The sequence below is a fragment of the Tenrec ecaudatus genome, chromosome 4 (assembly GCF_050624435.1).
Source record: "Tenrec ecaudatus isolate mTenEca1 chromosome 4, mTenEca1.hap1, whole genome shotgun sequence".
NCBI classification, from domain to species: Eukaryota; Metazoa; Chordata; class Mammalia; order Afrosoricida; family Tenrecidae; genus Tenrec; species Tenrec ecaudatus.
The window spans coordinates 138,896,438-138,915,506 of NC_134533.1; the positions used below are offsets into that span (position 1 = coordinate 138,896,438).

The following is a 19,069-nucleotide window of genomic DNA, read 5'->3' on the forward strand; positions in this document are numbered from 1 at the left end:
GTCTGCCAGCCTCTGCAGGGCACTGGAAGCTGCCCACTCGCACCCCAGGCTTAGCCCCAGTGCCAGCTCCGGGGGGGGGGGGCCAGGAACCTCACACTCTGCTGGGGGCTTGACCTAACAGCCTGCCTGCAACTGACGAGCCAGTCCCATCCCCAAATCACACAGGAATGAGAATTGAACAAGGGCACTTGCAGGACGAGGCTGAAAATGAGCGATTTCAGAGCTGTCCCTCAGACCCTTTTCAGTCCTGGGGCCCGGCCTCCCCTGGCCTCTGAGGAGCTGACAGAAGCAACCCATCTTCGCCTCTACAAAGCAGTCACACACAACCTTTTCAGAATTCGAACTCTGGGGGCAAAGGTTCCACAGACCCCTGAAGCCATGCTGAGACAAAGCAGAAATCCCGACTCAGGTGAAAAAGCTCCATTTACCTAGAGAGAGATTTCCAACTGCAACATTCTTGAGAAACGATTTTGAGCCAATTTTATTTTTCCACATGAAAAGAAATCTTTAAAATTCATGAAAATATGTACTCACCCTAAAATTCAACAGGAAGGGATGGAAATCACTGAGAATCCTACTACCTGGAGAAACCCATCGCAGACCAGACCTCATAGATTCTATCTGTCCCGGCCTGTCTCCCTGAAGGTCGTTAAGTGTCCCCACCCCCACCTCCAAACCCTCAGACAGATGACACCCATGCTCCTGTCTCTGCTGTGCTGGGAATAGTGGCAATGAGTCGCTGTGGCCCCTGTGACCCCCACCTTGCCCCCACACCCACTAAGAGCACCAAGTAAGTTTCCACTTTCTCACAGTCTGCACCGAGGAAAGCAGTTGGTCAGCTAGTACAGGCGGGGAGCCTTGGGGTGGCCAGCTCAGGCAAGGGATGGGGTGCCTGAGGGGGTGCGATACCCCCAAGTCTGTGGACCTCTGTAAAGCCAAGCCAAGCCACACTGCCTCTTGTAAATATCTGGGCCAGGATGGCTGGCTTCTTCCAGTGCTTCAGGTGATGGAAGAGAGGGAGGCCGCAAAAGCTAAACTCGCTCCCATGGGCTGACTCTGACTCCCAGCGCCCCTCCAGGGCAGGGTAGAACTGCCCCTGGGGTTTCTGAAATGGAACTCTTTCCGGGGGTGACAGCCTCCTCTTTTTCCTGAAGAGAGGGGCAAACCTGATCAGATACATGAGAGGAGATCCAGGGTGATCTATAACCTGCACAGTGCTCACTGTGATCTTGATGCCAGTCAATCCCGTAGCACTGTGGGTGGTAGAGGGGCTACCTTTGGTTCAAAGAGCTGACCTGGGGCTGGCAGCTTGTCTCATGACCTATTAACCAGGGCTCCTTTTCAGCTCTTACACAGAGTTCAGATTCTGTCCTGTGGTGTCACGCCGAACGAGCCCTGGTGGAGTATGCATTACCTGCTGGGCTGCAAGCTGCATGGTTGGTAGTTCGAAAGCACCAGCAACTCTGCAAGAGCAAGACTGGGCGTTCTACTCTCATGAACAATTAATTTTGGGAACTTACAGGGATTACTGCTATGACTCGATGGCAGTGAGTCTGGCTTTTGGTGTGGTGTTATTCCTAAGGAGTCTGGGGGTGCTGTCATGTAAGCATTGGACTGCAAACGGTCAAAGGTGGTTCAAAAGCACCAGCGGCTGGGAGCCACAGGGTCACTTTTGAGTCGGAGCGACAAGGAGTCAACCCTGATAACAACAGCAGCTTGCAGGGACAAAGATGGGCTGTCTACTCCTTAGACAGCTCCCAAGCCTTCGAGAATGTTGTTACACACACACACACACACACACACACACACCATGCACTTTCCATACTGTGGACACGTTACTATGTCAATAAGCATGGGTCTGTGCAATCCCTGGGGCGAGCTCTCCACTGACATGCAGGCTCTTCCTAACGCAGAACCGATGCCACCACAACTGGACTGGCCCTGGTTCTTATAGATCAGTCAGGAATGGCTGGAGACTACTTGTCGAGGGACTATTTTAAAAATATTATTATTATAAACTATGCTTCAACGAATGGTTGTGAACATGCATCTCTATGTTTATGATTCTTAGAGAAGAATCTAAGAGACAGAGACACGGAACAAGAGAGAGATGAGGGAGGTAGAGAGATGATAGATAGATAAATAGATAGGAAAGGAGAGAGAGAGATCAATGGCATTATCACCACCCTGAAAGAACACAAAGTGACCCAAACACCAAGAAAGTCTGGCTTGGGCAGAGCATGCTACATAATACTCTCACTCCCCCCCCCCCCCACCTCGACAACATGAACCCAGGCAGTGGTGATGACAGCTGATTTTCCGCATTAAATTTTATCGGCAGATTATTGCTTCCACTCAGGGATGTTGACCTCTGCTTCCTGGTTGGGCAGAAAGCATTCGGAGAAAAAGCCAGGATGACGCTCCCAGAGAGGTCCTTTCCCAGTAGAAGCTGGGGCGGGAGGCTGGGGTGAACTCCCATCTGGTGGAGACAGGGCAGTTGAGCCGGAGTCCCGGCCAGGACAGTGGGAGCAGTTGGACTGACGTCACTGCTGCAGGATTGGCAGGCCGTTGTGATTTGCAAGCCATGAAGCACGTGGAGCCTCAAGTAAAACACGTTTTTCAAAGTCTATCAAAATCTGCCTGCAGTGGTGGCTATGGCCGAGGTGGGCGTGATCCCAAAATGACAAAATGGGGGCAGCGTTAATTCTGGGTATCAGTCTGACTGCCAATAAAGGAAAAATAAGACATGCTCATCAACAAATTATGCTATTAAATCACCCTGATAAGGGAGGATCTCTTTACAGAGCAACCAAAATCAATGAAGCTGAAGATTTACTAGAAGGTCAAGCGAAAAAATGCAGTAAATATATGATGAATTTCGAAGTAGTTTATATATGAGCCTGATTTTCTATAATAAAATGCCTCAAAACTTTGGTTTTAAACAATGATTTAGCATAAATAAAATCAAAGCCTTGTATATGTGTGTATATATATACATATACATATATAGATTTAAATTTCAGAATTTCAAATCTGATTAGACTAGAACATATGTATACCACTTGAAAACACCCCTTTAGCAAATAATTTGCTTGTGTGTGCATTAAGCTTATCGCGGTCCTACAGGACACAGTACACCTGCCCTTGAGAGGCTTTTGAGGCTGTAACCTTTAGAAGAGTCGAAAAGCTCATCTTTCTCGTGAAAGAAGAGTCGATGGCAGCGAGTGGGGTCTGGCTGGAAGCATTCTGCACTCAAGGTAAGAACAGTGTGATAGCCTATCGCCAAGGAACCCTGGTCTAATGGAAAACTGACAAGACTGGAAAGTCAGGTCCTGTTCTTAATCAGAAAGTAAATACATTGTCTTCAACTTCTCAAAAATTTCAAACTCACTGCTTTTGAGTCAATTCCAACTCCTATGGACCCGATAGGAAGGGCAGAACTGCCCCTGTGAGTTTCCGAGGCTGACGCTTCACGGAAGTGGAAAGCTCTTATCTGGAGGAGGGTCTGGTGGTTTCGAACTGCTGATCTTATGGGTAGCTGCCTAACATGTAAAATTGGTTGTTCTCTTTTTTACATGAAGCTTTAGAGAGGTCATCACCAAACTTAACTACACGCACACCTAGAAACTTCATGATCCCACATTTTACATTTCAGTTAAGACAACAGTAAAAGTGTTTTATGCATTTAATGAGGTACACCTGGCAGTAATGAATGTGCAGGTGTGAGGGAACGTTAATGATGGCTAAATTTATGGTTGGATTTAACTGTGCCAACTTGGGTACATTTATATGTCAACTTGGCCCTGTCATGAGTCTGTTTGGCAGTGAGGTAATCATGCATCCTCCTTCATTCTGTAATGTAAGAAATCACCAATTTTTGTATAGTGCCATTTTTTACACAATAACCTGCTCTTTGGAACCTAACCGTGTCAATAAGTGACCAGTAGACATATTATCAAAACTGAAATGCTTTCAGCATGAAGATATTCGACTTGGACTCTTAAAAATATACACACGAATACATGAAAGTGACATTTGAGGGCAAATGACTTACAAACGGACCAGTAGTATAGAGAGTATCCTAAGAGTCTTAACCATAAAACAAAACACATGGCTATCAAGTTGGTTTTGACTCAGTAACCCAATAGGACAGAATAGAACCGCCTCACAGGATTCAAGGGCGTGATAATTATGGAAGCCAATGGCCACATCTCTGTCCCCAGAGCAGCTAGTGGGTCAACAGCCAGCCTTTCAGTTAGCCACCAAGCTCTTAACTACTGCAGCCTGGGCTCCTGCTTAGCCGGAGAACCTGTATAAAGTATGAGGTGAAATCATCTGTGATCACCACCAGGATTATGCTGTAGTGGTAAGATGACTGTTGCATCTACCTTCTACATTTCTGTAGTTCTCAATTATTAACAGAAAACACATGGAGTCCCTTATCTCACTCCATGCACAGGTGGATCACAGACCTCGAGGTAAAATGCCAACTATCAGGGCCATCCATGAGGGAATTGGGACCAACCTGAGAACTTTGGCACAGGGAATACATAGACTATCAGAAATAGGGAAGGACACACATACAGATGAGTCACAAATTGACAAGTGGGATACACTGAAGATAAAACACCTGTGCACATCGAAAGAATTCACCAAGAGAGTAATAAGAGAACCCGCAGACTGGGAAAACATCTTTAGCAATGATACATCAGACAAAGGCCTTATTACTAAAATATACAATAATCTGCTAGCTTCCAAAAGGAAAAAAACAAACAAAAACTAATTGCCCACTGAGGAGGTGGGCAAAGAACCCAAGCAGAAGTTTCATAGGGATAGAAATCCGAATGGCCAATAAACATGTGAGAAAATGTTCCCGTTCATTAGCCATAAGAGAAATGCAAATCAAAACAAAGAGATATCACCTAACACCCTCAAAGATAGCTCAATTCAAAAAATCAGAAAGTAACATGTGTTGGAGGGGCTGTGGTGAGATAGTAACTCTCATCCCCTGCTGGTGGACCTGTAGGTATGTACAGCCATTATGGAAACTGATCTGGCGATATCTAAAACAGATGGCAATTGAGCTACCATACGACCCAGCAATCCCCCTACTGGGCATATACCCAGATGAGGCAAGAAACAAACTGAGGTCAAACATCTGTGCTCCAATGTTCATCGCAGCACAGTTCACAATTGCAAGGAGTTGGAAACAACCCAAATTTCCATCAACAGACAAATGGATTAAAAAACTGTGGTACATACATACAATGGAGTACTACGCATCACTAAAAAGCAGTGATGAACACATGAAGCACATTGCTGCATGGGAAGAACTGGAGGAAATTATGCTAAGCAAAGAAGTCAAGCACAAAAGTACAATTACAACATGAGTCCGCTAAGGTAAGCTTAACGCAAAAGGGGCATAGGGAAAAAGCTACTGTATACAAACATTGCTGGGGTGAGGTCCAGGTAGTATGGCAGGGGCCAGACCAAATCCAGGGATACAAATGTAGCCAGCTAAAAAGGAGGGAGAAAAAAGAAAAAAAAAAGACATGGGTAACAAGGGAACGGGGCACTAACCCACCCAAAGGGAGGGTATTGTTAATCTCCACAGGGAAAGAAGGACCAGACTTCAAGCCGGTGCTCCAAGATGTGAATGCAACATGCCGGCATGAAGCAGAGAAACAATAGAGAGGTCTAAGGGGCAGGCTCAATCCCCACCATGTGGACAGCCCCCTCCCCACAGAAGAATTCACTTCAAAGGAGAGTGCTGAATCTACAGCTCAGGGAGAGGGACATGTGTGATCAGAGCACACAGGAGCAAATAAAGGGAGAGGAAGAGAAAGTGGAACCCAACCTGGCCCACCAAGCCCTGTGGATGATATTCCCACTCAGAGCAGCCAAAGCACAGAGAGAATCATAGGGCCGGCCCCACTACAAGACATGACGCCCCTCACTGACCCATAGCACTACGGGGAACAACACTGGAGCTCCAGTGCGAGAATTACGCCTGATCTGACCCCACCACACTGAGGCAAAACACTAAGGGTGTGAAACAGGGCAATGAAGTCCCCAGGGAATACCAAAAATAGACTGTGAACACAAAGTCGGTGTATAAGCAAATATGGTGAAGAAAGCTGATGGTGCCCGGCTATCAAAAGATATAGCATGTGGGGTCTTAAAGGCTTGAAGGTGAACAAATGGACATGTAACTGAGAAGCAACAAAGCCCACATGGAAGAAGCACACCAGCCTGTGTGATCAGGAGGTGTTAATAGGATCAGGTCAGGCATAAAAGAACAAAAATTTATATCCTTGTGAATGAGGGGGAGTGCGGAGTGGAGACCCAAGGCCCATCTGTAGGCAACCAGACATCCCCTTATAGAAGAGTCACAGGGAGGAGACGAGCCAGTCAGGGTGTAGTGTAGCACCGATGAAACACACAGCTTTGCTCTGGTTTTTTAATACCTCCTCCCCCCTCCCACTATCATGATCCCAATTCTACCTTACAAATCCATCTAGACCAGAAGATGTACACTGGTACAGATCAAAACTGGAAATGCAGGGAATCCAGGACAGATAAACCCCTCAGGACCAATAATGAGAGTTGTGATACCAGGAGGGGAAGGGGAAGGTGGGGGAGAAAGGGGGAACCAATTACAATGATCGACATATGTAGAGCTATATATAACCCCCACCCTGGGGGACGGACAACAGAAAAGTGGGTGAAGGGAGACATCGGACAGTGTAAGACATGACAAAATAATAATAATGTATACATTACCAATGGTTCGTGAAGGAGGGAGGGTCGGGGAGGGATGGGAAAAATGAGGAGCTGATACCAAGGGCTCAAGTAGAAATAAAATGTTTTGGGAATGATGGTGGCAACAAATGTACAAATGTGCTTGACACAATGGATGTGATAAGAGTTGTATGAGCCCCCAATAAAATGCCTTTTAAAAGAAGAGAAAAGCCACCTGGAATTTTCAGGAAACACTAGCAGGAGTAATCGTAGCTGGGCGTTGAGCTGTGGCATGGGTTGCATCTGCTGCTTTGTTTTAAATTTACCTTCATGTTCCCAATTAAAACATGTGATCAAGCCTGTTACGGTTTAGAGGGTGGTAAAAGACCAGCCTGAAGCAGCCAAGCACATTGGGTTAAGGCAAATATTTTAACTCAAGAAAAAGTGTCATGTAGGTATAGAAATTTTAAGACATGTATAAAACAATGAAGAACCATCCTAACACTAAAGAGCATAGAATGAATTTTTCTTCCCTTTGAACCAGTTTATTTTCTTAGCCTTACCCTTTTCCAAGTAGAACAAAGAATCTGTATTTCATTGAAGGCTTGCCCTAACATTTTCTGCAGGAAAAAACTATGAAGGCTCTCGATCGTATTACAGAATCTCTGCCAGTATAATCTTTTAAAAAATCATTTTATTGGAGGCTCATACAACTCTTATCACAATCCATCCATCCATCCATTGTGTCAAGCACATTTGTACATTTGTTGCCATCATCATTCTCAAAACATTTGTTTTCTACTTGAGCCCTTGGTATCAGTTTCTCATTTTTTCCCTCCCTCCCTGCTCCGCCCTCCCCATGAACCCTTGATAATTTAAAAATTATTATTATTTTACCATATCTTACACTGTCCAATGTCTCCCTTCACCCACTTCTCTGCTGTCCGTCCCCCAGGGAGGAGGTTATATGTAGATCCTTGTAATCTGGTCCCTTTTCTCCCTCACCTTCCCTCCACCCTCCCAGTATCGTCACTCTCACCACTGATCCTAAGGGGTTCATCTGTCCTGGATTCCCTGTGTTTCCAGTTTTGATCTGTACCAATGTACCTCCTCCGGTCCAGCTGAATTTGTAAGGTAGAATTGGGATCATGATAGTGGAGGGGAGGAAGCAGTCAAGAAATAGAGGAAAATTGTATGTTTCATCATCGCTACACTGCATCCTGACTGGCTTGTCTCCTCCCCATGGCCCTTCTGCAAGGGGATGTCCACTTGTCCACAGATGGGCCCTGGGTCCCCACTCCGCACTCCCCCTCATTCACAATGATATGAGTTTTTTTAGTCTTTGATGCCTGACACCTGATCTCTTTGACATCTCGTGATCTGACACGCTGGTGTGCTTCTTCCACGTGGGTTTTGTTGTTTCTCAGCTAGATGGCTGCTTGTTTATCTTTAGGCCTTTAAGACCCCAGATGCTATATCTTTTGATAGCCAGGCACCATCAGCTTTCTTCACCACATTTGCTTGTGCACCCATTGTCTTCAGCAATCGTGCCAGGAAGGTGAGCATCTCAGACTGCCGAATTGTTAGAACAAAGTGTTCTTGTGTTGAAGGAGTACTTGAGTAGGGGCCCACTGTCCATTTGTTTCCTTCATACCAAACCTATTAATATATGTACAAAGATCAAGTTCCCCCTCATCGTATATAAATATATTTGCATCTGTATATGCCTATATTTAGATCTGTATAAATGCCCTTTGCCTCGTAGTTCTTTCCTCGATTTCTTTGTACTTTCCTCTTGTCCCACTATCATAGTCAGCCTTCATTTGGGTTTCAGTAATTCTTCTCGGTTACATTGTCCTTGATCAAGCCCTGCCAGACCTCCTACACCCTCCTTGCCACTGACTTTGGATCACTGGTTGTTCCCTTGTCCCTGGGTTTATTAACACCCACTTCCTTTCCCCGCCTCCCTTTCTCCCATGTCCCCGTGGAACCGTCATCCTGCTGTTCTCTCTTCCGGCTTGTTTATCTAGCCTATCCCTTCCAGGTAGACATGCAACGACAACAGTATGCACCATCACAAGACCAAGTGCAAGAAAGCAACAATAGACAATAAAACAATAGCTACAACACATACAACAACAACAAACACCCTATAAATAGTTCAAGGTCTATTTGTTGTCCTTTGCTAGTGCTTTCCAGTTGAGTCTGATGGGGTGCCACGCCCTGGCCCATGCATCTATCCCTCGCCAGTATAATCTTAAAAGGAGCCTTCATCTTGTCATCTTTTTAAAGTGTAATATTTGTTCTTAATGTTGATATTATTGACAACCTGATGATGTGCGACCATTGTGCTAAGCATTCTCCTGTCTCAATAAACCAACTACTTAACTACTAAAAACAAGCATAAAAAACCTCCCAGATATCTGTCAATTGGAAAAGAAATTCCTCAATAGGAAGGTGGGAAGTTATAGACAAACTAAACTAGCTAACAGAAAACAGCGCCTGTCTGCAAAGCTGGGCTAGTGGTCCCTGTGAAGGCGATGGGAAGGTTGGGAACGGTGAGTGGTGACAGTGAGCAATATTAATGCCACTCAGCCCTCATGTGAAGATGGCAGGGATGTCTGATTTAAACAGGACAATAACTTGTGACGACGATGACAGGGAAGTATTATGACAACCTTTGGCATGTGGAAGTTGGATGCTGAATGAGGAGGACTGGAGAAGCCCTGGCGCCTTGGCCCGATGGCCCCGGGAAGCATAGTGGAAACAGCATGGACTCGGGACGTGCAGCCAGCTGCTCCTGCAACGTGAAGGCAGTGAAACCTGGTCTCCCGAGCGCTGGCGAGAGCAGTCCCTGGGGAAGGACATCAGGCCTGGTAAAGTAGAGGGGCAGCAAGAAAGAGGCAGGCTGTCTACAAGATGGACTGAGGCAGGGACTGCGACAGTGGGCTCGAGCAGAGCCACTGCGGCGACGGATGGCGTTTTGCTCTGTCGTACGCAGGGTAGCGGCGATCGGAACAGGCTCGGGGCACCTCACAGCAATGGCCCTTTCTCCGCGCCTCGGCCTTTCGAGTCCAGCAGCCCAACATAAACGCCCAGGGAGCTCTGACTGCTCTTACAGCAGAGCATGCTGGACCCCAGACAGTGCCAGGCGACGGTCCCCAAGTCTTGGCCAAGGAAAAGTCCTGGGATCTTCCTGAGTGCCCCGGCCCCCCAGACTCCACAGTGTTCTCCAAGTGCCAAGTGGAGAGCAGAGCCTGACACGGCTCCGGGCTGGTGGGAGCTCAGGCCCAGCAGCGACTACTCAGCTCGGTCCTCCGCAAAGTCACCCCCGCCTCCTCTGGGCACCACCAGAGTCCCCACAGAGCAGATACTGAATGTCAACGGCCCACCAAGAACAAGTGAAGAGCAAGGGGCTCTGAACAACCAAAGCCAGACTGTCCACTCAAAGGCAACTTGATTCTAAATTTCCCCTGAGCTGGTCCAAAGCAGCATAGAAAAATGTAGGAAGGTGGGGGCTCTAGGCAGCAAGACCAGTGCTGGAAATAGTCATGAAACACCGCACACCTAGTTAGCCGGAGGACCGCAGGCAGGTGGCCGCCTCCCTGGGCCCCACCTCTCTGGCCGTCTGGGCCTCTCTGCCAGCCCGGGAGTTCATTTTGACCTGTTCCTTTTAGCCCTGGATCTGCACCACCAGGCACAGGGCCCTCCCTGGGCCTTCACAGGCAACAAAGCATTAAAAGAAGCATGCACTGCCCACAGAGGGGGAAACAAGTCACTTTTCAGCTGCTGGCTCCAGCACTGTCCCCACAAATGGCTGGAGAGTCAGATTTTTTAAAAGGGGGTCTTGGGATTTATGTGAAGTAGCCTAGTTTTAAAAACACTAGTAAATAAAATGTTTAAATGTGGAAACACTGCTTGGGCCAAATGAAATAAGTTCATAGGGTCTGGAGTCACTTCCAGGGGCACCTGAGAGACCCGGTCCTTCCAAATCTGGTAAAAACTGCTAAAAGGGGCTGCCCCGCCCCCAAAAGGGTCTCTTTTAGTCTTCAGACCCCAAATCTTCTCTCAGGCACACAAATGAATGAGGTGCCTACTGAGCCAAGCCAGCGTCCTAGGGATCATGAGGCCCCCCACCCCACAGCTCGCTGCCATCACCCTCTCTTCCACTCGTGATCAACGCTCCCTCACCCCAATGTTTCTTGGCTTCATTGCTTTTTTTTCAAGGGACAGGACCTTGATCCAAGTCTCCATCAACCTAAAACAAGGAGCCCTGGTGGTGCAATGGTAAGTGCTCATCTATTGTCAAGGTTATCTCCCCCAAACCATGCCAAACTCGCTGCCCTGGGGTTAATTCCGACTCACAGAGAATCCCATAGGACAGGGTAGAACTTCCCCTGTTAGTTTCCAAGATTATAGCTCTTTATGGGAATAGAAAGCCACATCAGTCTCCTGCGGAGCAGTTGGCAGTTTCAAACTGCTGACCTTGGAGTTAGCAGCCCAATTGTGTAGCCACTGTGCCATCAGAGTTTTGGTCAGCGAGCGCTGCTATGATTCAAGTGAATAGCTTTCACTGGTGTAGCCACTGCCAATCCAGCTCACCAAGGGCTTCCACTTTCCCCTGCCCTTCCAATTTATCAAGCATGATGTTCTTTTCCAGGGACTGGTCTCTCCTGACAACATCGCCAAAGTCTCGCCATCGGGGCCTCTCGGGAGCATTCCTGAGTGTACTTCTTCCAACACAAAGCTGTCGGTCCTTGGGCCGTCCATGGGACTGCCAATGGTCGTCACCAGCACCATCATTCGAATGCATTTGTTTTGCTTCAGTCTTCCTTAGTCAATGTCCAACTTTGACCTACATATGAGGCAACTGAAAGTACCATGGTGAGGTATGGCTAGGGTCAGGCACACCTTGGTGCAGCCGATTTACCTGATGCAACTCGTATTTTGATTTCTTGACTGCTGCTTCCACGAGAACTAATGGTGAATGCAAGCAAAATGGAATCCTTGACGGTGTCATTATTTTCCCTTTATTATGATGTTACCTACTGGTTCAGTTGTGAGGATTTGAGTTTTGTTTACATTAAATTGTGATCCACACTGAAGGCTGGGATCCTCGGTCTTCATCAGCAAGTGCTTCAAGTCCTCCTCACTGTCAGCAAGCAAGGTGGGATCATCTGCACATCAGATTGCCTTTTCCAATCCTGATACCATCATCTTCATATAAGCCAGTTTCTCTGATTATTTGCCCTGTGTGTGGATTGAATAAGTATGGTGCGAAGATACAACCCTGATATACACCTTTCCTGATTTTAAACTTTGCAGTACTCCCTTGTTCTGCTCAACAACGATCTCTTGATCCATGTATAGCGTCCCCATGTGCATAATGAAATGTTCCGGAATTATCATCTCAAGGCTATCCATAGTTAGTTATGATACACACAGCAGAAAGCTTTGGTATAGTCAATGAAACACAAGCAAACGTCTTTCTGTTACTCTCTGCTTTCGGTCAAGGTCCATCTGATGTCAGCAATGATCTCCCTTGTTCCACTTCCTTTTCTGAACCCAGCTGTGATAGCCAGGTCATTGTGCCAACTAGGCCTCCACAGGTACAGGTGCTGGAATTTAATCAGTTTGCAGCTTGATTGGAAGGCAACCGTGATAAATACTTTGCCTCCCGCCTCTCTTCCTTCCTGGTGATCAGACCAGCGCGCTGCTGCTTGAGCTACCTCTTTGCCTCAGCCATGTGCTGCACTACCTGTGGGCTGAGCCAACCCATGGATTTTATCCTAGAAACCCGCTTTGCCAAGCTTGAGGCTGGTGGATCTTTTTGCTGCGTATTGCTGGAGTTCAAGATCCCCTCCAGGCCTGCTGGGCCAAGCTCAGAGCTACTGACTGGTGCTGTCCTACCCTGTTGTCTGCTGCCTGAGGACCAACTTGCCTGTCTTGCCTGAGGGCAGACTCCGATTTCTGCTTCCTTGGCCTTGAACTAGCAGCCTGCAGGAATTGAAGGACCTTCAGTATATTAACTGTTCCATGAAAGTGACTTGAACAGCCCTCTGCACTGCTCTGTGGACTAATAAGCCATTATATTCCTTCTCATTGTATTAACTATCCTTTTATAGATCTACAATCATGTGTCCTGGTTTCGTTTATCTAGATAGAAACACACCATCTCAAATCTCTGGTACTTCTCTGTCAATATAGTACTGAAACTGTTCTTGAATGATCTTCAGCAAAATTTTACATACATGTGATATCAATGATATTGTTCTATAATTCATTCTTTCTGTTGGGTCACCTTCCTTTGGAATGGGTACAAATGTGTATCTTTTCCAGTCAGCTAGCCAACCAGTTGTCCTCTAACTGTCCCGGCATAGGTGAACGAGTCGGCACTTTGGTGGTGCAGTGATTATAAGCTGGGCCGCTAACCACAAGATGAGCAGTCTGAAACCACCAGCCGCTCCTCAGTACTTCCATAAAAGGCATAGTCTCAGAAACGCACAAGGGTGGCTCGACCCTGTCCTATAGGGTCTCTGTGAGGCGACGCCGATTGCAGGGCAGTCAGACAGGTCAGTGCTCCAGGGCATTCCAGTTGGATTCCAATTCCTGGAGCCTTGTTTTTGGCTCATGCTTTCATTGCAGCTTGGACTTCTTCCCTCAGGGCCACTGGTTGTTGTGCAGCTGCTACCCTTGACATGGTACTACTGTCGCCTATGATTCTGGGTGTCAGATCAACCTGACGGAACAGGCCCGCAGCAGCAGCATGAGCACAGCTCCTGGCGGGCTTTCCAGCATCAGCACGCCCAGATGGAGATCAGCCTCACCTGGGAGCTTCTGAAGAAGGTGGATTTCTGAGCTCCACTTGACAAAGATCCTGATTACAGAGGTAGGAAGGGACGTAAGGATGCGGTTGTTCACTTGTTTGTTCTGAGGATATACCTTTCTAAGAAGCTCCTCCTGATGGATGCTGATCAACATCCCCAAGAGAACACACTGTCCTGTGATCTTTCCAAGACACAAATCTGATGCTGTCCCCTGTCTTCAGGACATTATATGGCAATGCATTGGCTGTGGAGCCCCAACTTTGGCCCAGTCTCACAGTGACACAGGTGACCTGGCTGGTCCTACTCTCTCAGCCTCTGGCTTTGCACACTCTCCTCTGTCTGCCAGGAATGTCTATCCCTGCTCCCTTCTTGGCCAACTCCTACCTATTCATCAAGAACAAAGCTCAGATACCCACCTCCTCTAAGAGGTCTTCCTTGGTCCTCCAGGCTGGAAAAAGGCTCTTGTCCCCTCATCTCCCATACTACACGATCTTAAATGATCTCAATGATTTTATTTCATGGGAACCCATGGAGGCCCTGGGTAGTGAAAATGGTCAACATGCTTGGCTGTTAACCTAAAGGATGGAGGTATGCATTTGCCCAGAGATGCCTGCAAAGCGAGCCATGGCCACTGACTCCCAGAAAAGCCAGGCTCAGAAAGTCTCTGGAGCAAGTCTACTGTGACACTCATGGGGACATCATGACACAGGGCTAAGTTGTGGCGAGTTTTTGTTATTGTTTTAAACAAACACATATATCATGATTACTAGTAGCAGGCATGGTTCTAGATGTTTTGTAATTTCCTTTAACAGCGTTATGCATTAGGAACTATCACTATTTCCATCTGACAGGTGAAGAGCAGAAAGTGAAGTCACAGAGCAGGAGAGGGCAGGACAGAGGTATATGGATCCACGTTCTTCCCGACCTCCTGTGCTGCTGTCTCCTGCCCCTCCTAGCACATGCCATGCTGGAGCCCAAGTGTCTGCTCATGATTCCTTTTCACCAGACAGAGAGCTCCGTGTAGTCCTGTGGGGACGAAGCTCCAGACCAGGACCTGTCAAACAGTAGATATCCTGAGAACGTGTGCTGAAGCGCAGAGTTGTGCATTCTCATGCTACTGCGCCAACAAGGAATGCTACCTTCGTAAGTCCTCAGATCTGGTCCAATGACATGCCTGGTACCCCAGCCCCCATGCCACACTGTTCTGAAAGGAGGAGAGCCAGAGTGCTCCTTAAAAGCAAGACTGGAGAGACTTTGTCTCATGCACTTTGGACATGTTGTCAGGAGAGACCAGCGCTGGGGAAGGACATCATTCTTGGTACAGCAAAGGGGCAACGACAATGAGGAAGATTTTTCTTTTTTAAAAATATCATTTTACTGGGGGCTCGTACAATTCTTACCACAATCCATACCTACACCCATGTGTCAAGCACATATGTACATGTTTTGCCATCATCATTCTCCAAACATTTGCCTTCTACATGAGCCGAGGAAGATCTTTCATGAGATGGACTGACTGACAGAGTGGCTGCAACACTGGGCTCACACATCAGAACAATTGTGAGGATGGTGCAGGACCGGGGCGCTGCTGTGTCCCGCTGTACATAGAACCAGAACCAACTCAGTGGCAGTTAACGACCACAGCAGGGCACACGGTTAGAGGGACCCACCAGAAAGTGCACATCTCAGGGATGGTGCGCACACCACCCCCGGAACTCAGCATCTCCTCGACCTCTGGACAGTTCAGGAAGTCTGGTGTACATACACAGGGTCACAATGAACTAGAACTGACTCGACAGCCCTACCAACCACCTTATCCTTAGCTGAAATGGTCACCTGGGGCCACACAGAACAGGTCTGCCCCTTCTCGCAGGGATGGCTCTATGGAAACTGAAGACAACCTTGGTGCTCAGCCCCCCCCCCCGAAAATGTATCTCTTATCTCTTAACCTATCAGGCCACGTAGGAGAGGCTCATCTGCCCAGCGGGACTGACCCCTCGGGCTGTCTTCACGACCTAGTGTTGCTGGGGCAAACACGACTACAGAGGCTAAACTCAGAGTCTCGGTTCGAGGGAGGTGTCCTCCTTGTCAGAGCCCTGCGGCGCCTGTCCAGCTCTACCGGGCCCTCTGCCACAGCAGGGAGGCTGCCCACTGGGCGCTCCTCGGAGTCTGTCTCTCCCAACACATGTCTGTGTGTCTACTCCATTCTTTTGATACAGCCCTGCTCAGAAATGATGATGTTGGGGACTCAGCCCTCTCTGGGATGGCCTCAGAAACATACAAAAGAAGTCCCTATTCACAAAGGGGTTCACATTTACAGATACAGGAGTTAGGACTTCAACATATCTATTTCAGGGGCCCGGGGAAGGGGACCCAAATCAGTTCATAACAACAGCCAATGTACTCTGATCAAAACCAAGTAAGTCTCTCCCACATTTCAAGGCTCCCTCCAGATGGCTGCGTGGTGCACACCTGCGGGGGCGCCGTCCTGCGTCCATGGAAGATTTGCACTGAACGTGCTTCCACGAGCCAGCAGCCACCTCTCATCAACCTTGCCAAGCGGCATTAAGGAAACCCACTGGCTAGAAGAGGGAGGCTAGATGTGCCAGAGCACTCGCAGCTGCTGGGGGGAGGGATCCCCAGTCAAACCCAAGGCTGTGGATGCCAGAGCCTGTGTGCTCGACCCAGGACGCCATTTTGGGAGTGCTGGTTGGAATGTGGCCGAAAATGAGCACGCAATAAGCATGAAAGGAATGCTGGCCAGAGGATGAGCACGGCTGAGCAGAAAACAAAGCAGAGACAGAGCTAAGCGCCCTCGTGATCTTGCGGGTTGCCCTTCAGAGCCCCTACTTGAGGGTGCCTCGCCTCGGTGCTGCCCTATTTGTGCCCCTCGGACAGAGCTGCGATCAGGAATTTCGGAATGCTGCTACTTCCAGATTCAGAACCATCCAGGCCTTGCAAACACAAATGGATATTTTTCACAAAGGCTACTAGAGACAGGAGCCCGTTAGAACCTTTATTGGAGAAACTATGAGCTGCATGACTCTCTGTGGTATCCCCGCAGTGCAGGAAAAATGTCAAACATACGTCTACGTACTCAATAAACACCTCGGAGCTCACATAGGCACCTTCTGAACTGAGAAGAAATGCTTTTTAAACACCCTGACTTCTTATTCATAACCGGGTTCACTAACGCTTTCATATTCAAAGCATCAGGAAAGGAAAACTACCATCAAGACCAAATAAAACATCCAGTTGTTTCAGAAAACAAATTTACAAGCTACTGCGTGGTTAAAGCAGCAGAGAAACCAAGCTGGGTTTGATCGCCTCCAGTGCACTACCTAAGATAATTCCAGGTTTTAATTTGCCATTCCAAAATTAGTCAGAAGAAGAAGTCCGTCTGTTTTAGGCTAATGCTGAAAACATAAGCATTACCGAGCATAAACCTTTGCATTACGAATCAGTGCAGTTTCTTACATCATAACCATTAGCAATCTATGAAACGATTTCTAAAATCAGGCAATTAAACTCTATTTTCATAGGAAATTCCCAGTTTTACCTAGAATTAGAAGAGCGGTAAGGCCGTCCATCTCTCAGACTCTTCAGGGAGCGTCAACCGAGCCAACAATAAGGAGCTCAGACCCAGCCAGGCTAATTTACCCAGCAAAATTTTCCTTAAAAAGTATGGCTGCAAATTGGCTCTCCTTAAACAGAAGGTACTTTCAGAGGAGTTACATAAGCCAAACACACAAGCCACTCAGCGACGTGGAGCCAGCAAACACAGCGACACACAGTCACGCCTCAGAACCGGCCAGGCCCCACAAGCAAGGCCATGGTGACTGAAACCCCTCCGAGCAAAGGATGGAAACTTTTAACGGAAAAGTCATGAACAATGAGAACGGCCGAGCGTCCTGAGGAGCGCGTTCTCAAAAGGATTCGCATTTCACAGCTTGTGAACCATCTGGAGCGTCTCTAACCGCCTCGTGGCTCTCTTCTGATCGCTTTTTCCTACTCGGAAAGGATGCCACGAGTACTTTTTATTCTCTTTGCTGGTAGAAATCGCCTGTCATGGGCACTGGGTGTGGGTATGGAGGGGAACCAGGAAAACTTGCTCAAAGCTACCTCACTGAGAAAGCCCAATAGCCTTTTCCCAGGTTGCTTGGTGCATAGGGTCAGAACTGCCCCTCCAAAACACACACACACACACACACACACCCCTCTACACAAACCCATCACACAAACCCACCACACACACCCATCACACACCTACACACAAACCCACCACACACACACACATACACACACACCCCAAACACCCCTCCACACAAACCCATCACACAAACCCACCACACACACCCATTACACACCTACACACACACACACACACACACACACACACACACCGACTGCCACCTCCTCACAGCGCCATCCTGTGGATGCCAAACACCAGTCTCCCAAACAGCAGTGTGAGCCCTGACCCCGAGGGAAAGCCACAGAACAGCCCAGACTGGACCCTTCTACAGAAGCCTTCCTCGGTGCAGAACTTCAAGGAGACATTGCCAGAGAGGCAGGGAGGGGACAGCGTGGTGGCAGGGACTCACTCCTGGTTTCTGCCTTTCAGGGTGGGGAGGGTAATGAATAAATCAGTGATTGAAGTCTCACCTTCCATGCGGGAGGCCCGGGTTAAACTCCTGGCGGGAACGCCTCATGTGCGGCCACCACTTGTCAGCCAGTGGAGGCTTGTGTGTTGCTGTGATGCTGGGCAGGTTTCAGCAGAGCTTTCAGACTAGGAAGAAAGGCCTGGTGACCTACTTCCAAAAACTGGTCGGTGAGAACCCCACGGCACGCCACAGTGGGAGGAACAGCTGTTCATGTGGAGGGGCGGAGCTGGGCAGTGCTTTGTTCTGTCCTGCCATGGTATCAGCCAGCAACAGTAACAACTGCTTTGTAAAGTGAATTTCAATTCAGGCCCACAAACATTTCTATAAATCAAAGCAAACAAAACCATGATGCGCTCCGCTGTCCTGGCTCCTGGGGTCCAGAGAGAAGCCTCAGAGAGCAGACAGTCTTGTGGGGAGAAGCGACCCAAGATTGCGAACTTCTGATACTGTTGGTTAGTGCAAGGAGGGAACAGGCTTGCGGTCCTCTGAGGCTCCTTAGGGGCCACGGAGGTGCCTGGAGCTGTGTAAACGCACTGGGGAGCGGGGAGAGGGAGGGGCGGACTTGGGGCAGTGAGCGACAGGCTTGCACAGCAGAGTCAGCTAAGTGCCCAGATGATGCGTGGCACAGGGTTTGAGGGGAGAGGGGTCTCTGCGAGGACAGAGGGCCGGCCCGTGCCCAGACAAACAAATGTGATGAGGGTTATGTTTGCGGAGGACCTCCTGGGAGCTGCGGGGTACACCAGAACACTGGGACCCCAGGCAAGGCCAAGTGCTGAATGAGACAGCGTAAGGACTGTGGGCAGTCCTCCCCCCCCCCCCCCCCGCCTGGGTGGGACTTCC

General features: G+C 48.4%; 1 protein-coding gene and 1 pseudogene across 5 annotated transcripts in view; one reads left to right on the forward strand and one right to left on the reverse strand.

Annotated features, from left to right (window-relative positions):
- PXYLP1 (2-phosphoxylose phosphatase 1) overlaps positions 1-19,069 on the reverse strand; it is a 91,018-nt gene that overhangs the window by 26,571 nt on the left and 45,378 nt on the right. Inside the window, exon 2 of one of the 5 annotated variants that reach the window (XM_075546834.1) lies at positions 18,231-18,550. The exons of the other annotated variants lie outside the window; for them this stretch is intronic. Coding sequence (XP_075402949.1) covers positions 18,231-18,237 — 7 coding nt within the window. The 5' untranslated portion in view covers positions 18,238-18,550. The remainder of the gene's footprint in view (positions 1-18,230; positions 18,551-19,069) is intronic. 5 annotated transcript variants of the gene reach the window in all.
- Positions 2,526-2,898, forward strand: LOC142444401 (mitochondrial import inner membrane translocase subunit TIM14 pseudogene; annotated as a pseudogene).